This window comes from Taudactylus pleione, unplaced genomic scaffold (assembly GCF_031769625.1).
Source record: "Taudactylus pleione unplaced genomic scaffold, aTauple2 ptg000405l, whole genome shotgun sequence".
Lineage (NCBI taxonomy): Eukaryota > Metazoa > Chordata > Amphibia > Anura > Myobatrachidae > Taudactylus > Taudactylus pleione.
In genome coordinates, this window is record NW_028284807.1 from 634,860 (window position 1) to 656,855 (window position 21,996).

Here is a 21,996-nt window from a genome sequence, read left to right on the forward strand (position 1 = left end):
GGTGCGCACACTGCACGGAGAGGCCCTGGAGGCCTATCGAGGAGTGGCCACCGAGGACTGCGGTGACTATGGCGAAGTCGTAAGGGCCCTCCTACTCCTACAGCTATACTTTGTCACTCCAGAGTCCTACAGGAAAAAGAGTCGGGACTTGCCCAAGAACCCTACCAGCACCCATGAGCAGTTCGCCACCCAGCTGAGGCAGTATGTGGTGAAGTGGGTGAAGGGTTCTGGTGCCACTACCTGGGATGCACTGATTGATCTGCTGTGTCAAGAGTAGTTCTACCGCAGGTGCGCCCTAGAGGTGAAGGAGTGGGTGCTAGACTGGGAGCCACCCAGCTTGAAGATGGCGGCCCAGTTAGCAGACAAGTATGTGGCAATTTGGCCACAAGGGCAGAAGCACCTGACTAGTAGCCAACCCCAATGGACTGTACAACCAGGGGAACACCCCTCTTCTGCTAATCACCCCCCAAAGCGGGCATCCTCCAACCCGGGTGCTCTTGGCCAGCAATCGCCCTGCCCTGTCCCTGCAAATCATCAGAGACCACCGGGGCCCCGACTGGTCAAGAAGTGTTATGACTGTGGGAAAATCGGACATCTGAGGATGAACTGTCCCACACCCCAAGCACCCCAGACTCGTGTCCCAAATCCGAGTGCTGGAGCCCGGCTTGCTTGCCTGACTCAGGGAGGTGAGCCCAAAGAGACTGTTCCTACTCCAGCCAGTCCAATGGAGTTTGGGGAGAATCAGGTGGACTCTACGGAGAGAGTCACCTGCATGGCCAAGGGGCCACCCCAAAATATGTGGCAGCACCTGCAGATGGTCCAAGTGGGGCCCCTGCAGGGACAAGGATTAAGAGACTCTGGGGCCTCAATCACTGTTGTGAGCCCCTGCCTAATTGATCCTGCCACAGTACTGCCAGGTCGCACTGCCAAATTGACCGTGGCAGGCGGAATGGAGCGAGAGTCTACCTGGACTGGGGAGCTGGGCCAGAGTTGAGGGATGTTGCCGTCATGGATGGCCTTCCAACTGATGTGGTCCTGGGGAATGACCTTGATGGTGGAATCGTTACCACGTTTGTTGACGCCATCGCCCGGAGTCAAGTTTCCGGATCACAGTCTACATCAACTGCACCAGAACAGCCCAGCCCTAGCAATCCCAACCCATATCCCCCTGTAGACTGTCCCTACTTAGAATGAAGTGAGGGCCCCAGACAGGAGTTTAGGGAAGCTCAGCTTGCTGACCCACATCTGGAAGGCATATCGTGCCAAACTGGCAGCGGCATTTCAGCGATAGCGGTAGTGAGTGTGACCTGGCGGGGAGGGTTAATGTACAGGGTAGCCAGGGAGGTAGAAGGGGATAAGCCAGTTAGGGAGCAAGGTCCCCTGCTTGTGCCAAGTAGATCGGGGAAGACACGCAGCCTACCCGTGGTGGATGTCACACGGAGTTCAGAGGCTGGTGATCTGTCCACCATCACTATGGAACAGGTAGTGGAAGAGGTGGTGAGAGAAGGCCTAGGTGACAGGGTAGGTTCCCCTAGTCGTAGGTCATTGGAGGAGGATGGTAGGGCAGGTCTGACAGGTAGTGCAGACAGATGCCAGGTGGAGATGACAGAGGTGCAGTGCCCAGGGTATACAGTGGGGGGAGACAGTGGTAGGCCCAGACCAGTGGGGGTGAAAGCAACCAGAAAATGTCCCCGTCCCACAACCCCAAGACAGGTGCTGACCATAGAAACTGTAAGGCCCTACGGACGAGTTGTCCCTGACTTTAGTAATGTAGTGACACACTTTACAGAATTGACCAGGGAGGGACTTCCCAAGTCAGTGGACTGGATACCCGCTCGTGAGTTGGCATTCCAGTCATTGAAGGAGGCTCTGATACCAGCTCCAGTGCAGATGGTGCAATTTCAGGACCAGGACATTGTGGTGCGAACTAATGCATCATTGCACGGACTGGGAGCAGTACGGAGCCAGGAGGAGCCATATGGGCCGGAGCAACCTGTGGCTTGTTTGAGCAGGATACTGCTACGGTGGGAGGTGGGGTATGCCACAATTGGAACACAGTGGTTGACAATTGTTTGGGCATTGGACCACCTTCGGCACTATGTGTGCGACCGGCCCCCCAAAAGGGAAACTGACAGACTGTTGTGGTGGTGCCTTGGACTTCAGTGTGACTATTTGGACATTGTGCACAGACAAGGAAAGGCCCACTGCAATATGGATGAACTGTCCAGGCCGGAGCCGAAGCCCCCCAGGTAGCTTCCCTGAACCCCCCAAAAGACTGCGGCACCAGGAGCCAAATCGTTGGGACATGGCCCTCTGGTAGCCCGCTTGAGGGGGAGGGGAGAAGTGTGGCCAGAGGCCGACCACACATGATTAAAATAGCTGCCAAGGCATTGAGGGGATTAACCCTCATGCCATTGCGCCATTTTTAAAAGGACAGTGTAAAAGCACACTGCACATGGTTTATAATAAACTGTATTAAAGTATATATGTATTGCTGTAATGCACTGCAGCTGATCTGCAATGCATTAGTGCATGAAGCAACGTATGTTTAATAGGCTATGCACTATATGGTTTAAATGTATATTTTGTAGAGAAAATGCACTTCTTGAATATATGCCTGAATATGACATGACCAGCCTCTGTGTCTGCAGAAACTAACAGGAGGTCTGATGAAAAGAAAGACCTGTTATGGTCAGTGAACTCTGGCTGGAAGCTTTCTGTATGAAGGTGTGAAGACAGTCAAATGGCCATATCTTCCTGTGAAATGGCCTGAGACTATCTCCTGTGTGTGTGCACTTCTGAGGAAAAAATGTTTGTTTTTTCATGGTTATTGCAGGAAGACCAAAACGAATACTATTGCTGGTTATTCTACTACATAGAGATTTTGTCACTGTGTGATAAATGTATCAAAGGATGAGAGTAACTTACCAGTTCCTGTGGAATGTGAGTTGTAATTACATTTGGGACAGATGGTCTGATTGGGTTACAAGACCAACTGTGGGTGGATGTCACCATGCTGTATTATCTGCTCTGACTATATATACAAGGCCTGTGAGCCTCTGTTTGTGTACAACCCTGTAATTTCTTTGAGGAGAAGAGCTGCTGATAAGATTCCTGTATGTGGTACATCTTTGAAAATCCTTTGTGGAGAATTGCTGTTTGATTTGTGTGTGATATTCCCCTTCAGGCGGAAGAGAAGGTCTTCTTTAAGACATTGAGCATATAAACACCATTTGCCTTTACTTCAATTGACTCAATCCTGCGACCAACAAAATTGCGCCAAAATGCTATTCCGTTCTCCTGCTGTTCTGGGTAAGAGCTCCGTGTCTCCAAGTTCAAGCCCTCTGCCAAGCTACCATGCAGACCTGGTCCATTGTGAGGGATCAGGTGGGAGCAGCCGACACCAAACAGGAGGTGTGTCCACAGTTAGTCAAATGCATATGCAGCAGAAGCGGTTCCAGGTGCCGACGTAGGAGCCTGATTGTACATAAAAAGCGGTTCCAAATGCCGATGGTAGAGTTTGGTGGTGGCAGCATCGTTAAACGCCCACGGCGAAGTGGGCGGAGTCAGTGACAGGCGGTCGCTGACGGTGAGTGGGAGTCCAAAAGCGCTAACCTGTGACCAAGGGCCGGCCTAGGCAAAAGGCGTCCGGTCACAGGGGATGATTAGGGTTAGGCTGTGGGAGGGAAGGGTTAGGGTTAGGCACTAGAGGGAGGTGAGGATTAGGCACTAGGAGGAGGGGAGGGTTAGGCACTAGGGAGAAAAGAGGGTTAGGGACTAGGAGAGGGGGGGTTAGGCACTAGAGGGAGAGGAGGGTTAGGCACTAGAAGGACGGGAGGGTTAGGGTTAGGCACTAGGGGGAGGGTTAGGGGCTTGAGGGAGGGGAAGGTTAGGAACTAGGAGGAGGGGAGGGTTTGGGTTAGGCACTATGGGGAGGGCTAGGGACTAGGGGGAGGGGAGGGTTAGGGTTAAGCAGTAAAGGGAGGGGAGGGTTAGGCACTAGGAGGGGAGGGTTAAGGTGAGGGAGAGGGTTAGGGTGTGGGAGGGAAGGGAGGGTTAGGCACTAGGGGAAGGGGAGGGTTAGGGACTAGGTGGAGGGTTAGGCTTAGGCTGCGGGAGGGAAGGGAGGGTTAGGCACTAGGGGGAGGGTTAGGCACTTGGGAGAGGATTAGGGTTAGGCTGTGGGAGGGAAGGGAGTGTTAGGTACTATGGGAGGGTTAGGGATTAGGGGATGGGTTAGGGTTAGGCTGTGGGAGGGAAGGAAGTTTTAGAGTTAGGCACTAGGGTGAGGGGAGGATTAGGGACTAGGGGGAGGGGAGGGTTAGGCACTAGAGGGAGAGGAGGGTTAGGCACTAGGAGGAGGGGAGGGTTAGGCTTAGGCACTAGGGAGAATGGAGGGTTAGGTACTAGGGGGAGGGGAGGGTTAGGCACTAGAGGGAGAGGATGGTTAGGTACTAGGAGGAGTAGAGGGTTAGGGTTAGGCACTAAGGGGAGGGTTAGGGACTAAGGGGATGGGAGAGTTAGTCACTAGAGGGAGGGGAGGGTTAGGGACTAGGAGGAGGGGAGGGTTAGGGTTAGGCACTAGGGGGAGGGTTAGGGACTAAGGGAGGGGAGGGTTAGGGTTAAGCACTAGAGGGAGGGGAGGGTTAGGCACTAGTGGGAGGGGAGGGTTAGGCACTAGAGGGAGGGGAGGGTTAGGCACTAGTGTGAGAGGAGAGGGTTAGGCACTAGAGGGAGGGGAGGGTTAGGCACTAGGAGGATGGGAGGGTTAGGGTTAGGCATTAGATAGAGGATTAGGGTTAAGCTGTGGGAGGGAAGGGAGGGTTAGGGTTAGGCACTAGGGGAAGTAGAGGGTTAGGGACTAGGGGAGGGTTACAGTTAGGCACTAGGGGGAGGGGAGGATTAGGGGGAGGGGAGGGTTAGGGTTAGGCACTAGGGGAGGGTTAGGCACTAGGGAGAAGGTTAGGGTTAGGCTTTGGGAGGGAAGGGAGGATTATGTACTATGGGAGGGTTAGGGATTAGGGGGAGGGTCAGCGTTAGGCTATGGGAGGGAAGGAAGTTTTAGAGTTAGGCACTAGGGGGAGGGGAGGGGAGGGTTAGGGACTAGGGGGAGGGGAGGGTTAGGCACAAGGGGGAGGGTTAGGGACTAGGGGGAGGGGAGGGTTATGGTTAGGCACTAGGGAGAGAGTTAGGGTTAGGCTGTGGGAGGGAAGAGAGTGGAGGATTAGGCACTAGGGGGAGGGGAGAGTTATGGACTGGTGGGAGGGTTAGGGTTAGGCTGTGGGAGGGAAGGGAGTTTTAGAGTTAGGCACTAGGGAGAGGGTTAGAGTTATCCTGTGGGAGGGAAGGGAAGGGAGATTTAGGCACTAGAGGGAGGGGAGGGTTAGGCACTAGGGAGAGGGATAGGGTTAGGTTATGGGAGGGAAGGGAGGAGAGGGTTAGGCACTGGGTGGGTTAGGAACTAAGGGGAGAGGAAGGTTAGGGACTAGGGGGAGGGTTAGGCTTAGGCTGTGGGAAGGAAGGGAGGGTTAGGAACTGGGACAGAGTTAGGCTGTGGGAGGGAAGGGAGGGTTAGGGTTAGGCACTAGGGGGAGGGGAGGGTTAAGGATTAGGGGGAGGGTTAGGGTTAGGCTGTGGGAAGGAAGGGTGTGTTAGGGTTAGGCACTTGGGGGAGGGCAGGGTTAGAGACTAGGGGGAGGGTTAGAGTTAGGCTGCAGGAGGAGAGGGGCTAGGATTAGGCTGTAAAAGGAGAGGATAGGGTTGGCTGTGGGAGGGGAGGGTTACAGTTAGGCTGTGGGAGGGGAGGGGTTAGGATTAGGCACTAGGTACGTGGCATTCCTTGTTTGGAATGTCTGGTGACTTCAGCGCTGGACCACCGGGAACGTTTTGTTGACATAATCAAGTCGATATTTCACAATCAATATCAATGTCATCATGCCAAGCATGTCGATATGCTACATGTTGACATTACGACCATATCAACATTATGAATGTCAACAAAATATCCCCAACCATTATATATAACTGGGGACTATCTGTGCTGGTGTGAGGCGGTTACCTGATATCACAGCTCGGGCCATTCTCCGCAGCCTCCCCTCAGTGATCTGACAGAAATAGTGTACGCTTGTTTCCACGTCATAGTTGAGTATAGACTCCACCATCTGTCTCCCATCGCTGAGGGTGGTAATGTTAAGTGTTGCGTAGCCAGACAGGTCGTCGTGATCTCTATTTGTCCACTTGACCAGCGGCTCCCGAAACACACCGATAATAGCGCACTTCAGACGCCGGATCCCATCAATGTGCACCAATGACACTTTTGGATCATCTGCATTTAATCCTGTAAACAATATACAAGTAACTGTGTAATTGGTGACTTCTGGCGTTATCCCCTTAGCAGTCACTATAACTATATATTATAACATACAGGACGCTTGTAATCTGACATATTTATATATAATGGGCCTCTGCCATGTCTGGATTCAATATAGCTCATGAACAGACCACATTAATCAATATATGTCCTGTACATCCATGCAAACATGTTGTCACAGCATGATCCATGGATGTGAGGCCCTGCAGTCACTCATAATTGTCAGTATCTTGTGACATTTCTTGAATTAGTTACTATGAGCCCGAGGTATACTCAGTATGACTGTCGCTGGTATTGAAAGCAACTGGGCTGAGCTTGCACTCACTGCTAGGTGATTTTGTCATGTCTGCCTGCAGTGTGTGTCCTCCTGGTTTTTCCTAGGTCCTGGCTTGTTCCTGTACCATGACCTTCTCAGAATTTTATATTATTTGCCTGTTTTGTGACTTCTCACCGATTATGAAATATTCTCCTATACTACAGTCTTCAGTTTCTTTTATTTAAATTTATCTGTTTTAACATTTACATTTTTTAAGCATTTGATTCATAGAGCCTGATTCTGAGTAGGACGTGGTTGCGACCGTCCTTGTGTCTTTTTCGACAGTTGTATCTGTGACTTTATGCTGATGCTACTAAGAAGCCCCTCCCTGGTGTACAGCCATGCGTCTGTATGTACAAGGACTTAGATGTCCACGTGCAGCACATATACACGCTGCGTTACTGTCTGGTTCGTCACCATTGGTCACGACATCAAAACTTGTACAAACCCAATGGGTAGGTGCAGAGTCTGAGTTTAGCCTCCTATGTGAGCGGCTGAGGGTCTGTGGACACAACAGCTATCAGTGACACGACCATAAGATGCCACATTAACGTGCATCTGATTACCGACCGCCATTACCTCCCAGTCATAGCTCAGCAACGCCCCATATTCTTCCTATACACTTCTGTAACCGTGCGTGTGAATCTGTACTGAGACTCCGTATGAAACACCACTGGAGCAACTTACACATATGTTCAGACTAAAAAACATTGCTCCATTGCGGGCATCACCAACACTGCGCCCGACTCAGTATCACACCCACTGTCTTGTCTGCTTCTGATACATGCAGCAGTACACACTGTACATACTACTTTATATTCACATTTCCTGCTGTGTCCGACCTGATGGAAGGATCTGACCATGTACAGAGTCAGCAAAGCCAAGAGACGCAATGGACCAATTCCAGGTCACCCTTCTGGGGACAGCAGCAAAGTCGGGAACGTTTGCCCCCATGCAGTAATCGCTTTGCTGCATCTCTAGAAGACTTTTCTTCTGATGAAATCTGCATTTATCACATAAGAATGTGGTGAGCAGGTGATGGCTTAATGTGTGCTATGTCTCTCAAAAGATACAATAGGCCTTTGTTACAGGATATGAGAGGTGAGGGTCCCTCCCGGTGTCACTGATACAGTGATCAGAGGATGATCGGAAATAACAGACCGAGAGCCCATCTACATCTAATGACACTGGGCGGAAGAGGACTTACGGTCTATGGACAAGGTCACCTTCAGGTCTCCATGGCCCTTCTCCCCGGCGGCTCGGCAGTAGTAAGTGCCCTCATCAGAGAAGGTCACATCTCTCAGCATCAGGTTCAGTCTTCGCTTTGAAAACTCTTTGGAGAGCTGTGTGCGACCTTGGTACTGAGAATCCTGCTCCTTTGGATTGTGCCGTCCTTCACTGAATTTGTGAACCACCAATTTCCTACTATCTTCCTCTATCTTCTCCCAGAGCACAGTCACGCCATCTTGTACAAAAGGGAAGGTGCACGGGAGCTGGACAGTGTCATAGAGGTGAGCGGTCACCACTTCATCAGCTGTGGGGGAGAGACAAGACCAATATTACACCAGAAATCATCCTGTTAGGCCCCATCTCTCAGGGACTGCCCACATTAGTCCCCACCTCTCAGGGACTGCCCACATTAGGCCCCATCTCTCAGGGACTGTCCATGTTAGGCCCCATCTCTCAGGTACTGCCCACATTAGGCCCCATCTCTCAGGGATTGCGCACGTTAGGCTCCATCTCTCAGGGACTGCCCACATTAGGCCCCATCTCTCAGGGACTACCCATGTTAGGCCCACCTGTCAGGGACTGCCCACATTAGGTCCCATCTCTCAGGGCCTGCCCATGTTAGGCCTCTTCTCTCAGGGACGGACCACGTTAGGCCCCACCTCTCAGGGACTGCCCACGTTAGGCCCCATCACTCAGGGACAGCCCATGTTAGGCCCCATCTCTCAGGGACAGCCCATGTTAGGCCCCATCTCTCAGGGACAGCCCACGTTAGTCCCCATCTCTCAGAGACTGCCCATGTTAGGCCCCACCTGTCAGGGACTGTCCACATTAGGTCCCATCTCTCAGGGACAGCCCATGTTAGGCCTAATCTCTCAGGGACTGACCACATTAGGCCCCACCTCTCAGGGACTGCCCACATTAGGCCCCATCACTCAGGGACAGCCCATGTTAGGCCCCATCTATCAGGGACAACCCATGTTAGGCCCCATCTCTCAGGGACAGCCCATGTTAGGCCCCTTCTCTTAGGGACAGCCCACATTTGAGATAATTTTTCCATGTGACTGTGCCACAGACATGTCTTTTATGTCTATTTTGTGAGTCAATTTTAAACATTATTCTTTATTATCAATAAAAGCTATATTTTATGTGAAATTTATTTTGCTCAGAAAGAAATACATTTGCACAACTCCAAATTAACTGATTATATATAAATAAATACATTTTTGCAGTAAATAGAGGTTTTTGGCATAATCTTGGCCAAGGTTATGGGCCTGCCCACCACATCCAGGTAACCTCTGTAGGGTAGGTCCCTAACATACTAGGGTTCAAATCCTGAGCGCAGGACACCCCCAAACTAGCCCAGCTAAGATACCCCAAGGCACCGCTCTAATAAGAAAAGTGAAGTGTAAAGGAAATAGTTAAGAGCAGCCGCAGCTGCATATAAAGAATAAAAATAAAAAAGTGAAATACAGATATAAAAAACAGACAGTGAAGCGTTAAAATGTGTTGAAGGAAGAATATGTTAAACTGCTGTGCCCTGAAGCAGATCAACCAAAGCAATCCAGGGGGACCCACACCCCAAAAATGAACCAAAGCTGCACTACACAGTCTAAATATTTGCAGGACTTACCTATATTGTGCCTCTGACTGGTGTGTATATTACAATGCCAGACTCCATGCTCTAACCAATGTAGTAAGGGTACCAGCCTTAATGTCTCAAGCTTTCAGGTGTGCAAAGCAATGCACTGATTGGATTTATATAGACTGTGTAGTGCAGTTTTGGTTCATTTTTGGGGCGTGGGTCCCCCTGGATTGCTTTGGTTGATCTGCTTCAGGGCAACACAGTATAACACATTTTTCCTTCAACACATTTTAATGATTCACTGTCTGTTTTTTATATCTGTATTTCAATTTTTTTTTTTATTCTTTATATGCAGCTGCGGCTGCTCTTAACTATTTCCTTTACACTTCACTTTTCTTATTAGAGCGGTGCCTTGGGGTATCTTAGCTGGGCTAATTTGGGGGTGTCCTACGCTCTGTATTTGAACCCTAGTATGTTAGGGACCTACACTACAGAGGTTACCTGGATGTGGGGGGCAGGCCCATAACCTTGGCCAAGATTATGCCAAAAACCTCTATTTACTGCAAAAAAATATTTATTTATATATAATCAGTTAATTTGGAGTTGTGCACTTGTATTCCTTTCTGTGTATATATCTATTGTCTCCACAGGTAGCACCTATAAATATATATATATATATATATATATATATACATACACACATATATATATATATTTATATTCAGAGTGTGCTGTCTGAGGCCCACTTTCTATATAAATCCAATCAGTGCATTGCTTTGCACACCTGAAAGCTTGAGACACTTTCCACTCAGACTAACACCCTTACTACATTGGTTTAGAGCAGGAATAGCCAACCTCGGTCCTCGTGAGCTGCCAACAGTTCACGTTTTCCAGACCACCTAGCAGGTGCACAGGTATATTCATTACTAACTAAAGGCCCCCATACATCAGCAACTGATTGCAGCAATCGTGCAATTTGCAATCGACTGAAAAAGGGAAAGATTTTTATACACAATCGATTGTGGCAATTCTGCAATCGATTGAAAAAGATTTTTATACACAATCGATTGCAATTGCACGATTGCTGCAATCAATTGCTGATGTATGGGGGCCTTAACACATTTGAAAAGATCCACAGGTGAAGCTAATTATATCACTTGTGATTCTGTGAGGAGACCTGCAAAACATGCACCGTTGGTAGCTCTTGAGGACCAGGGTTGGCTACCACTGGTTTAGAGCATGGAGTCTAGCATAGTAATATGCACACCAGTCAGAGGTACAATATAGGTAAGTCCTGCAAATATTTAGACTATGTAGTGCAGCTTTGGTTCATTTTTGAGGCGTGGGTGCCCCTGGATTCCTTTGGTTGATTTACTTCAGGGCACCGCATTATAACACATTTTAACGCTTCACAGTCTGTTTTTTATATCTGTATTTGACTTTTTTATTTTTATTCTTTATATGCAGCTGCGGCTGCTCTTAACTATTTCCTTTACACTTCACTTTTCTTATTAGAGCTGTGCCCTGGGGTGGCTTAGCTGGGCTAGTTTGGGGGTGTCCTGTGCTCTGTATTTGAACCCTAGTATGTTAGGGACCTACCCCACAGAGGTTACCCGGATGTGGTGGGCAGGCCCATAACCTTGGCCATGATTATGCCAAAAACCTCTATTTACTGCAAAAATTTATTTATTTATATATATATAATCAGTTAATTTGGAGTTAAATTGTCTCCACAGGTAGCAAATAAATGTTTGCCTTCGTGACTGTGCGGTTTCCGGCACCTATTTCGAGAAGTCCATTTTTCTTTTGCATGGGTGTGTTCATACCGGCACCGCACAGGTCAGTGTAGCACGTCATCTGGCTGATTTCTCTTCATGGGTGCAGGAGCGAGTGACGTCTGTTCGGACCTCCTCTTTTTCTGCGCAGGCACCTTTTCCGTGTTTTGATGGTTTCCAGTTGGACATGTAAGCGCAGCTAATGGTTTTTGAGTTTGGTGTAAGTAGGTCTGATCAGTTACGGTATTTATTGCTGTTTGGAGCGTTTCCCAATTGTCGTGTCCTTTTTCCTTTGGTCTGGTGACAGATTTTTCGTCTTGTTAATTCATGGTGCGACAAAATTGGGTTTAGTTCCTGTCATCAACAACCAAAGGCATCTTCAAGTTTCGTTTTGCATTTCTGGGCCAGTAAATTTTGTGCGTTTCGGTGTCAAATTTTATATTTTAACTTACAGTTGGCGCTGCATCTTCTCATCACAATGTTACTACACATGTAATAGCTGGGCTGGCAGGCTTGCAGAGCTTATAGGCTCAGCCATCTACAGCAGGGGTTCCCAACCATGGTCCTCAAAGCACACTAACAGTCCAGGTTTTAAGGATAGCCATAGTTGAGCACAGGTGACTTAATTAGTACCTTAGTTTTTTTTATTTAACCATGTGTGCTTAAGCATGGATATCACTAAAACCAGGACTGTTAGTGTGCCTTGAGGACCGAGATTGGGAATCACTGATCTACAGAGTATAGGTCTTTTTTTTTAACCATTAGTAACGGATGGCATAGAGGAGCTTCACCCTGTAGTGATGGAGATCCAGAACAGAGTGAGCCCTGTGATGCTGTGAGGTTTGAAGCAGGGTTGAGCCCTGTGATGCTGTGAGATTTGAAGTAGGGTTGAGCCCTGTGATGCGGTGAGGTCGGAGCAGGGTTGAGCCCTGTGATGCGGTGAGGTCAAAGCAGGGTTGAGCCCTGTGATACAGTGAGGTTCCGGAACAGGGTTGAGCCCTGCAGTGTAACTAGAATCCGGAGCGGGGTTGAGCCCTGTGATGCAATGAAGGTTGAAGCAGGGTTGAGCCCTGTGAAGCGGTGTGGTTCTGGAACAGGGTTGACCCCTGCGGTGTGACTAGAATCTGGAATGGGATTGAGCCCCGAAATGCGGTGATGATAACTGTAACGGTGCAGTTGACAACTGTAATGAAGATGGGTTCGATGTCCACAGGAGTAAGAGACAACAGGCAAAGTAAATAGTGCAGCAAAAGGTGAAACCACAGCAGTGGAGCAGAAAGCAATACTGTAGTGTGGCTGGCAACTGGTATCAGAAGTTTAGCTGGAACATGAGCGGAGATATAGCAAAGTCCAAAGCAACCCACAGGCACAACAGGGATCTGGCAGGAGTCCAAGAAAGACTGAAAGTATTGTTGCACAGACACTGAGACACAGTTAGTAACAGGCTTTATACTAGAGTAAAAAGGGGAAAGGGGGAAGGCTGGAAAATCGATGCACTGACCAATCGTAATGAAATATAGATATTCAGACATATAACCACTGTTCCCTATTCATATCTTGACTAAGCATATCGGGCAGTGGAGGTGCTCACTAGAGTAAATACCTTATTTGAGAAAAAAGAAGAAAAGAAACTCTATTTTGTGAGCACTCTTTGTAAATATGAAATCGTTAAAACAACTTTTAATACAATCCAAAATAATATATAAATGATATCTATGACAAAGGACAAAAGACAAAACATTTAACATATAACTTGAATCCACCCACAATACAACCACTTAGGAAGGTCTATAGTCTATAGATATATATTAATCTAGTGGAGTATTTTATCTGATGGAAAAGTACCTTCAGGTCGACAATAATGAAATAGGTGGTTAATAGGAATTAATACCTCAAGGGTTAATTACAATCACATTTAATCAAAGAAATGTGCCCATATAGGCAAAATTCGAAAAATCCATAGCACAAGCAGTGAAAATATGTAGCAGCATAGTAATCATATAATGCCTCAATAGCACTATTTGAAATCATACCAGTCTGTATAACATGCCTCCTAATAAAAATGAAGTACCAGGATGGTCAGGGTGAAGATTAGACCACCTATAATTCTACTTCCCCTCACTTAGCAGAAAGCCATCTATGACGAGTGAGAGATCATCCAGTGGCAGTTAAACCCTTAGAAACAACAGCGTAACCGCAACATTACTCACTATTTTGCTTCTGCTGTTAAGGGTCTTACATAATGCATAGGACCCCTAATGAGAGAGTTACTCTAAATGAGATTGTCATCAGTTAATAGAGTAGATAGAAAAAGAAGGTAAGTAATCTATAATTGATTTTATTTCTGTTAAACCATGATCATAAATTCTGCGACAAGGATATAAGATGTGAATCTCGTCCTATAACATTGCACGCAACCCACAGGCACAGCAGGGATCTGGCAGGAGTCCAAGAAAGATCTGAAAGTAACGTTGCACAGACACTGAGACACAGTTAGTAACAGGCTTATACTAGAGATCTGTGATCCATAGGAAGTTCAGAACATGTGACCCAAATGGAATCAGGTTTGAAATACTGAGCAATCTAGGAATCCCACAACCTGACAACACCTTGGAAACAGATGATCACTTTAACTCTCTATTCCCTGTATGTGAAGAACGCCAGCAAGCAGGATAGCTCCTCCAACGACCACAAAGGAACTTTGGAAAAGTAATCTATCTTTATGTACTGAAATAGTCACAGTCCTGACAGTACCCCCCCTTTTTTGGTGGTCACCGAACACCCACCAGGTTTTAAAGGGAATTTAGCATGAAAATTACGTATCAACTTAGGAACATGGACATAAGAGTCTGTAATCCAAGATCTCTCCTGCGGGCCATAACCCTTCCAGTCTACAGTATTGTAATTGATTTTGATGCTTACGTGAATCCAGAATCTTATCGATCTCAAACTCCACACCTCGAGCAGTTGTTATGGGAAGTACTTTAGGCAAGCTGTCATGAAATCGATTAAGAATCAATGGTCTAAGCAAGGAGACATGAAAGGAGTTAGGTACACGCATAGTTGTAGGTAACTGTAACTTACATGCCACTGGTTTGATAATTTTTATAATATGAAAAGGACCAATATACAGGGGAGCAAACTTCATAGTAGGTACTTTAAGTTGAAGATTTCTAGTAGACAACCAGACATGATCCCCAACAGAATATTTAGGAACAGCCGAACGTTTTCTATCAGCAAAGACCTTATAATTATGAGAGGCTTTCCTAAGACACTTATGTACCTGTCTCCAAATTCCAGATAAATGTTGGAGGGTAGCTTTGGGTGCTGGAACATCCATTGTAGGAATTGATTGAAGCTCAGGAACTCGAGGATGCCAACCAGAATTGGCAAAAATAGGACTTACACCTGTAGCAGACAAATAATGAAAGTTATGAGCAAACTCAGCCCAAGGCAAGAAATCCATCCAATCATCTTGAGAAGAAGAAATATACATTCTCAAGAAGGTCTCCAACTCCTGGTTCTCTCTTTCGGTTTGTCCATTTGACTGAGGGTGATATGCAGAAGAAAACTGTAATTTAATTTGCAATGATGAACATAAAGCCCTCCAAAACCGAGCAACAAACTGGACCACTATCTCAGAAGGAAGTCCATGAAGACGAAATATCTCTTTAATAAATATTTGTGCTAATTTGGGGAGCCAAAGGACAAGAATGAGCCATCTTGGTAAAACGATCCACCACTACCCAAATAACTGTATAACCCCTAGACTCAGGAAGATCTGTAATAAAATCCATGGAAAGATGGGTCCATGGTTGGGTGGGAATGGGTAGTGGATGGAGAGGACCAACCGGAGACTGCCGGGAGGACTTATGTTGTACACAATTAGAACAAGAACGTATAAACTCTTGGACATCTTTTTTCATGAAAGACCACCCATAGGAACGTGAGTACATTTTATGAACCCCTGGATGTCCAGAGAAATGAGAATTATGAGCCCAGGAAAGAAGTTTACCTCGTAACTCTGGTGCCATAATATCTTCCCAGGAGGAGGATCAGGAGAGATGGAAATTGAAGAAAAAGCCAGAGGGTTTATTATAGGGTACCTTTTGATCCTCATTTTGTTTTTTCTCTTCCAACATTGAGCGTGAAAGTGCATCTGCCTTTTTATTCAATGAACCTGGACGATACCTGAGGACAAAATCAAAATGAGAAAAAAAAAGTGCCCAATGAGCTTGTCGTTGGTTCAGACAATGGGCAGTTTTCAAATACTATTTTTACAGACCATCAAAATTTGTTGTAACAGGATGCTTTGCACCTTCTAATAAATATCTCCATTCTTCCAAAGCTAACTTAATAGCTAACAACTCTTGGTCCCCAATGGAGTAAGTACTCTCAGCACTAGAAAACTTTCGTGAAAAGAATCCACAAGACACTGTTCTCCCATCTGCAACCACTTGAGACAAAATAGCCCCAACTCCATAAGTGGAGACATCCACTTTTAGCATAAATTGCTTCTCAGAATCTGGTTGAACTAGAATCGGGGCTGCGGAAAGTGCATCTTTGAGAGTCTGAAAGGCATCCATTGCCTCTGGGGACCACACTTTGGGATTAGCCCCTTTTTTTGTCATAGCAGTAATTGGAGCTACAATCATTGAAAATTGCTTTGATAAACTTTCTGTAATAATTGGCAAAGCCTAAAAATCTCTGAATAGACCTTAATGAAGTGGGCAAAACCCAATCTTGAATAGCCTTTAACTTCTCAGGGTCCATCTGAAGTTCGGAACCGGAAATGATATACCCCAAAAAGGGTATCACTGGGACTTCAAAAACACACTTGGAAATCTTACCATAAAGCTTATTAGCTCGAAGACGATTTTATACCTCTTTAACATGGGTACGATGATCAAAAAGATTCCAAGATAAGCAATAGCAAACTGATAAAGTATATCTCGGAAAATTTCATTCACAAACTCCTGGAACACCGCAGGAGCATTACATAAACCAAAAGGCATGACGAGGTTCTCATAATGGCCATCTCGCGTATTAAACGCAGTTTTCCACTCATCACCCTCTTTAACTCTGATCAAGTTGTAAGCTCCCTTTAGATCAAGTTTATTAAACAGCCGAGAACCCTTAACTCTGTCAAACAATTCTGTAATGAGAGGCAAAGGATATTTATTTTTTACTGTGATCTCATTTAGACCTCTAAAGTCGATACATGGACGAAGACCACCATCTTTTTTCTTTACAAAAAAGAAGCCCGCTCCAGCGGGAGTTGAAGAAGGCCTTCATAGTTTGTCTTGCACATATTTTCCGGCATGGCTTGAGTCTCAGGAACAGAGAGAGGGTATACTCGACCTTTGGGTGGCATTTTACCAGGAATAGGTTCATATGGACAATCCCAGGGATGATGCATTGGAAGTTCGTCTGCCGCCTGCTCAGAAAAGACATCAGCAAATTCATGATAAGGCTGTGGTAGAGAAGGTGGAACATCTACTTTCACTTCAGCCAATCGTACCACAGGAATCAAACAATTTAATTTGCATTTAGGACTCCAAGAAAGAATTTGAGAACAAGTCCAATCAATATGAGGGTTATGAAGAGTTAACCATGGTAAACCAAGAACTATATCATACATAGAAATGGGTAATACCAAAAACTCTAAACTTTCTTCATGCAAAGCTCCTACCCTCAACTTCATAGACTTTGTTTGATGCGTAACATATCCATTAGAAATTCTAGTCCCATTAGCTGCAGAAAGGGAAAAAGAACGGGTTAATTTGACAACAGGAATTTTTAATTTCTGTACCAAAGACAATTAAATAAAATTGCCAGCTGCTCCAGAATCTAGCAATGCAGAAAACTCTTGACACGAAGAACCAAAATCAGGAATGCTCGCAGAAATTAAACAATCCTTTTTGGGGGAAACTTTAGAAAGTACCCCTAGTTTGACTTCCCCTCCATCAATTAGGGACGATCGTTTCCCAGCCTTATTGGACATTTAGCCAAGAAATGTTCTGAGGATGCATAATACAAGCACAAAATAGAACGCCTCCTACGTTGCTTCTCAACTTCAGACAATTCAGCTTTATTAATTTGCATAGGCTCATCAGATTTACTATGAAGAGCGAGACTGGGGAAGAGAACATTTAGAACACTCAGAGCAACTGCTCTGAACCCCTCGTTCTCGCATACGCAGATCAATTTTAATAGTCAATGAAATTAACTCATCCAAATTCTCAGGAAGATCTCGAGTCACCAACTCATCTTTAAGTCTCTCAGAGAGACCATTCCAATATGCTGCTCTTAATGCCTCATTATTCCATTTAAAGTCTGTGGCTATAGTTTGAAAACTAACCACATACTGACCAACTGGAGCTGCTCCTTGCTTTACTTGCAAAATATCCACAGAAGTGGCCACTGATCTTCCAGGTTCGTCAAATATCCTTTTGAAAGTAGAAACAAAAGCTTGGTAATTAGACATTAAGGCAACATTTCTCTCCCATAAAGGAGAGGCCCACTCAAGAGCAGCACCAGACAATAATGACATAAAATAAGCCACTTTAACACGAGAGGTGGTAAAACTTTGAGGTAAAAATTCAAAATGAAACTCACATTGGTTGAGAAATGCTTGGATTACCATCATAAGAGGTGGGAGTCGGTAAACGTAAATTTGAAGCAGAAACCCCTGATGTACTTGCAACAGGAATCTTAAGTTTATTGAGACGTGTGGAAAGATCCTGTAGACATTGCAATACTTGAACTTGAGTGTTTTCCTGTACTTCCAAACGAGCGGTCAAACCCTGAAGCACCTGTACCCCTGTAGCCTGTTCCAGATCCGGATTCAATTTTAGGTCTGTGCAAACTGTCACGGCTGCCGACACTTGAGAAGGAAGGAGGCAGGCCTACTAGGCACAATAAACTGGGGTGGCTTTAGGAATGACCTTTTCATGAAATCTTGGTAGCACGGAATAAAAGTAAATAGAATTTATTCACAGGAGAAATATAATAGCAACGTCTCACATAAAGTCTCAACAACACAGAGGTTCACATAAGCAATAATGAGTATAGGAGAAAACCACCCCAAATATAGTCTTTAACACAGAAGAGCTAATATGGTAGGGAACCCCGAGTCCAGTATGAGGCTAACACCTCAGGATGGCATAGAGGAGCTTCACCAGTGTGGAACCCTGTAGTGATGGAGATCCGGAACAGAGTGAGCCTTGTGATGTGGTGAAAGACGGAGCAGGGTTGAGCCCTGTGATGCTGTAAGGTTTGAAGCAGGGTTGAGCCCTGTGATGCGGTGAAGTCAGAGCAGGGTTGAGCCCTGTGATGCGGTGAGGTCGAAGCAGGGTTGAGCCCTGTGATGCGATGAAGTCAGAGCAGGGTTGAGCCCTGTGATGCAATGAGGTCGGAGCAGGGTTGAGCCCTGTGATGCGGTGATAAATAATGAAGATGGGTTCGATGTCCACAGGAGTAAGAGACAACAGGCAAAGTAAATAGTGCAGCAAAGGTGAAACCACAGCAGTGGAGCAGAAAGCAATACTTAGGCAATGGCTATGCTGAGCTCTGTAGTGCGGCTGGTAACTGGCATCAGAAGTTTAGCTGGAACATGAGCGGAGATATAGCAAAGTCCACAGCAACCCACAGGCAGAGCAGGGATCTGGCAGGAGTCCAAGAAAGACCTGAAAGTAATGTTGCACAGACACTGAGACACAATTAGTAACAGGCTTTATACTAGAGGTCTGTGATCCATAGGAAGTTCAGAACATGTGACCCAAATGGAATCAGGTTTGAAATAATGAGCAATCTAGGAATCCCACAACCTGACAACACCTTGGAAACAGATGATCACTTTAACTCTATTCCCTGTATGTGAAGAACACCAGCAAGCAGGATAGCTCCTCCAACGACCACAAAGGAACTTTGGAAAAAGTAATCTATCTTTATGTACTGAAATAGTCACAGTCCTGACAGTAGTCATGACCCAACCCAGTCATTCTATTGTCGCTATGCTATGACAGGTGAGTTAGGGGTTTCCCCATTCGTGCTGTCCCCTGGTGTCCTTATACATGCAGCTGTTAAAGAGTGTTGCTTGTTTTATGGGTCAGGTGTGTTCTGGCGGGATTAGGCCTCTCTTTTCCATTTGTTCCAGTTTTGGCTGTAAAAATTTTGGGGCGTTTTAGGTGTAGACAGTTGATGGCTGTCAATAAAGATTTTGTATTAGTAGATCACGGGGTAAGGATGACTGTCATGCATTGTTCAGGGTGGAGCTGGTATGGGGGTCTCCTGTGTATACACATCATCTGATTTATAACATATACAATTACTCAATCAGTGTTTGTATCCTGCTAAAGGAAGATATTTTTCTTTTCTCAACATCCTGAACTTTATTTACCCGGTACGCCTTTTGGTGCTTTATAGTGGTGGCTCCCTGCTGGTGGGTCACAATGGTGCTTTACATCACGATCTTATCCTGCTTTACAAATTTCAGTTGCTACAGTTAGGACAGAGTTTTTGGTTGGGTGAGGATCGTATGATTCAGCTTTTGGTACTTAATTCTTTCAAAATTGGGGTAGCTATTGGCGCAGCGTTTAAAGGGGCATCTCCCGTGTACAGGCAGATTTTAAAGTTTTCTAAGTGAGCTGATTACGAGACTTGTATGTTGAAGCAGGTAGTAGTTGTGCACCTGGCACCAACCTGAAACGTTTACCAGCCAATCGTTGAACGTCTAGCATTCAACAATTGGGAGGTTGTGAAGGGATATTTTAATTTTTCCTCCCTGGAGCCTTGATCTTACCCAATTTGGTTCACGGGTAGGTTTTTTAGTTTTTTCCTCTTCACTCGGGTTACTTGTTTCCCCTTTTATGCATCCCTGCTAGGAAGGAATTTTGATTTTCACGGGAATTGCTGCAGATAACAGTATGGTCTGGCTTGTGGGCCACTCTTCTAATTGTGGGCAGGAGCGTCATGGTTTGGTTACGCACCATTTTTGTTGTTTTTATGGGTGTCTGGTAGTAGAAAGGTGTGCGAGGTTTGGCTGTGAGTTTTGTGCTTGATTTGCGGTGTTCTTGGTGGCCACATTGGGTGTGCTTGGTGAGTGGGCTTGCCTGTCAGAAGCAATGATGGGGTGCAGTTGGAAGTTGGAATTGATTGTTCGTGGTGAGAGGTTGGTTGGAAATAAGACCGGATAGGAGGTTTGTGTGGTCAAAACGGGTGACTCGTTTTGACTTGGAGAGCAGCGTGTAAGCATGGTGTGTCGAGGACAGGGTGAATGTACAGTAGCCATTCTTCTGTGTCGCTGGGTAGCTTGGTTCTGTGTCATAGCTTTTTGTTGATGATGCAACTTGTAATTTTCAGTCTGGTTGGAAGGCATCTTAATTGGCCTTAGTCTTTGTGAGCAATAAGGATTTAGTTTCTGGGGCTCGGTTGTTTGGGTGGCACTTGCCTCGATGAACCTGGCAAACTTGTCCTTCTCCATGCCGGGGGACCTGGGTGCTTTTCAGTGCGTAAGTGCCTTGGATTGGCCCAGAGTAGAAGTGAGACCTTCGCATCGTTAGTGCGTCTTGAGGGGGGATGTGTCAGTCGTTCCCCGAATATTTGAGTGAGGTGAAAGCTGGAACTGAGTCTGCAGCATCTCTTACCACCCTGGTTAGGTTCATTAATTATAAATAAAAGCTGTGACCTTTTAGCCAAACTCTTGTTGTCTGTGTCATTATTTATTAGTTTAATTAAGTAAACTATACAAGGTTGTTAAGGGTTTGAAGCAATAAACCAATGTATTATCTTATAATATCTCATAGATGCCAGGGATTATATAACATCTCAGGAATGCCAGGGACTATAATATCTCAGGGATGCCAGGGATTATAACAACATCTCAGAGACACCAGGGATTATAATAACATCTCAGGGATGCCAGGGACTATAAAAACATCTCAGGGATTCCAGGGACTATAATATCTCAGGGATGCCAGGGATTATAATAACATCTCAGGGATGCCAGGGATTATAATAACATCTCAGGGATGCCAGGGATTATAATAACATCTCAGGGATGCCAGGGATTATAATAACATCTCAGGAATGCCAGGGATTATAATATCACCCCAGGGATGCCAGGGATTATAATATCACACCAGGGATGCCAGGGATTATAATAACATCTCAGGAATGCCAGGGATTATAATATCACCCCAGGGATGCCAGGGTTTATAATAACATCTCAGGGATGCCAGGGATTATAACAACATCTCAGGGATGCCCGGGATTATAATAACATCTCAGGGATGCCAGGGATTATAATAACAGTGCGGGCCCATAGGGGGTGCTCAGGGCAGATAGAAACTTCAAAGCTATTTTATGTGGTCACAGCCCCTATTTACTACAATCTGCATTTAAAATTCAGTAGTAGTGCAATATTTTCAACTAAATTTGCATTGTGCTTTAGGAAATATTACATGGATGTACTAAGGTCCACATATAGGGACAGAGCTGGTGATAAATCTCTGTCCCTGCGAATCCCATCCGCACACTTTCCTCTGTATTTTTCAGAAAAAATACAGGGAGAATGTGTCTGTGCAACCCGCAACTTTTCATGAAAACTACTCCAATTGCCCTTTCATAAATTTCTGTGTTACTAAAATAATATGAAAGGGTGTAAATACTATTGATTTCACATTATTTTCGTAAACATAATGTTAATAAATAGGTCCCTCAG

General features: G+C 45.8%; 1 protein-coding gene across 3 annotated transcripts in view; it reads right to left on the reverse strand.

The window, feature by feature from the left end:
• Window positions 1–21,996, reverse strand: part of LOC148506418 (V-set domain containing T-cell activation inhibitor 1-like) — a 195,604-nt gene that overhangs the window by 43,764 nt on the left and 129,844 nt on the right. For 2 of the 3 annotated variants that reach the window (XM_088446793.1, XM_088446792.1), the window contains 2 exons: window positions 7,894–8,220; window positions 6,059–6,337 (listed from right to left, as the gene is read on the reverse strand). In XM_088446793.1, coding sequence (XP_088302919.1) covers window positions 6,059–6,337; window positions 7,894–8,220 — 606 coding nt within the window. Of the gene's footprint in view, window positions 1–6,058; window positions 6,338–7,893; window positions 8,221–14,195; window positions 14,297–14,556; window positions 14,682–15,379; window positions 15,450–21,996 lie in introns of those variants that run through there. The other variant, XM_088446791.1, reaches the window with a different exon arrangement.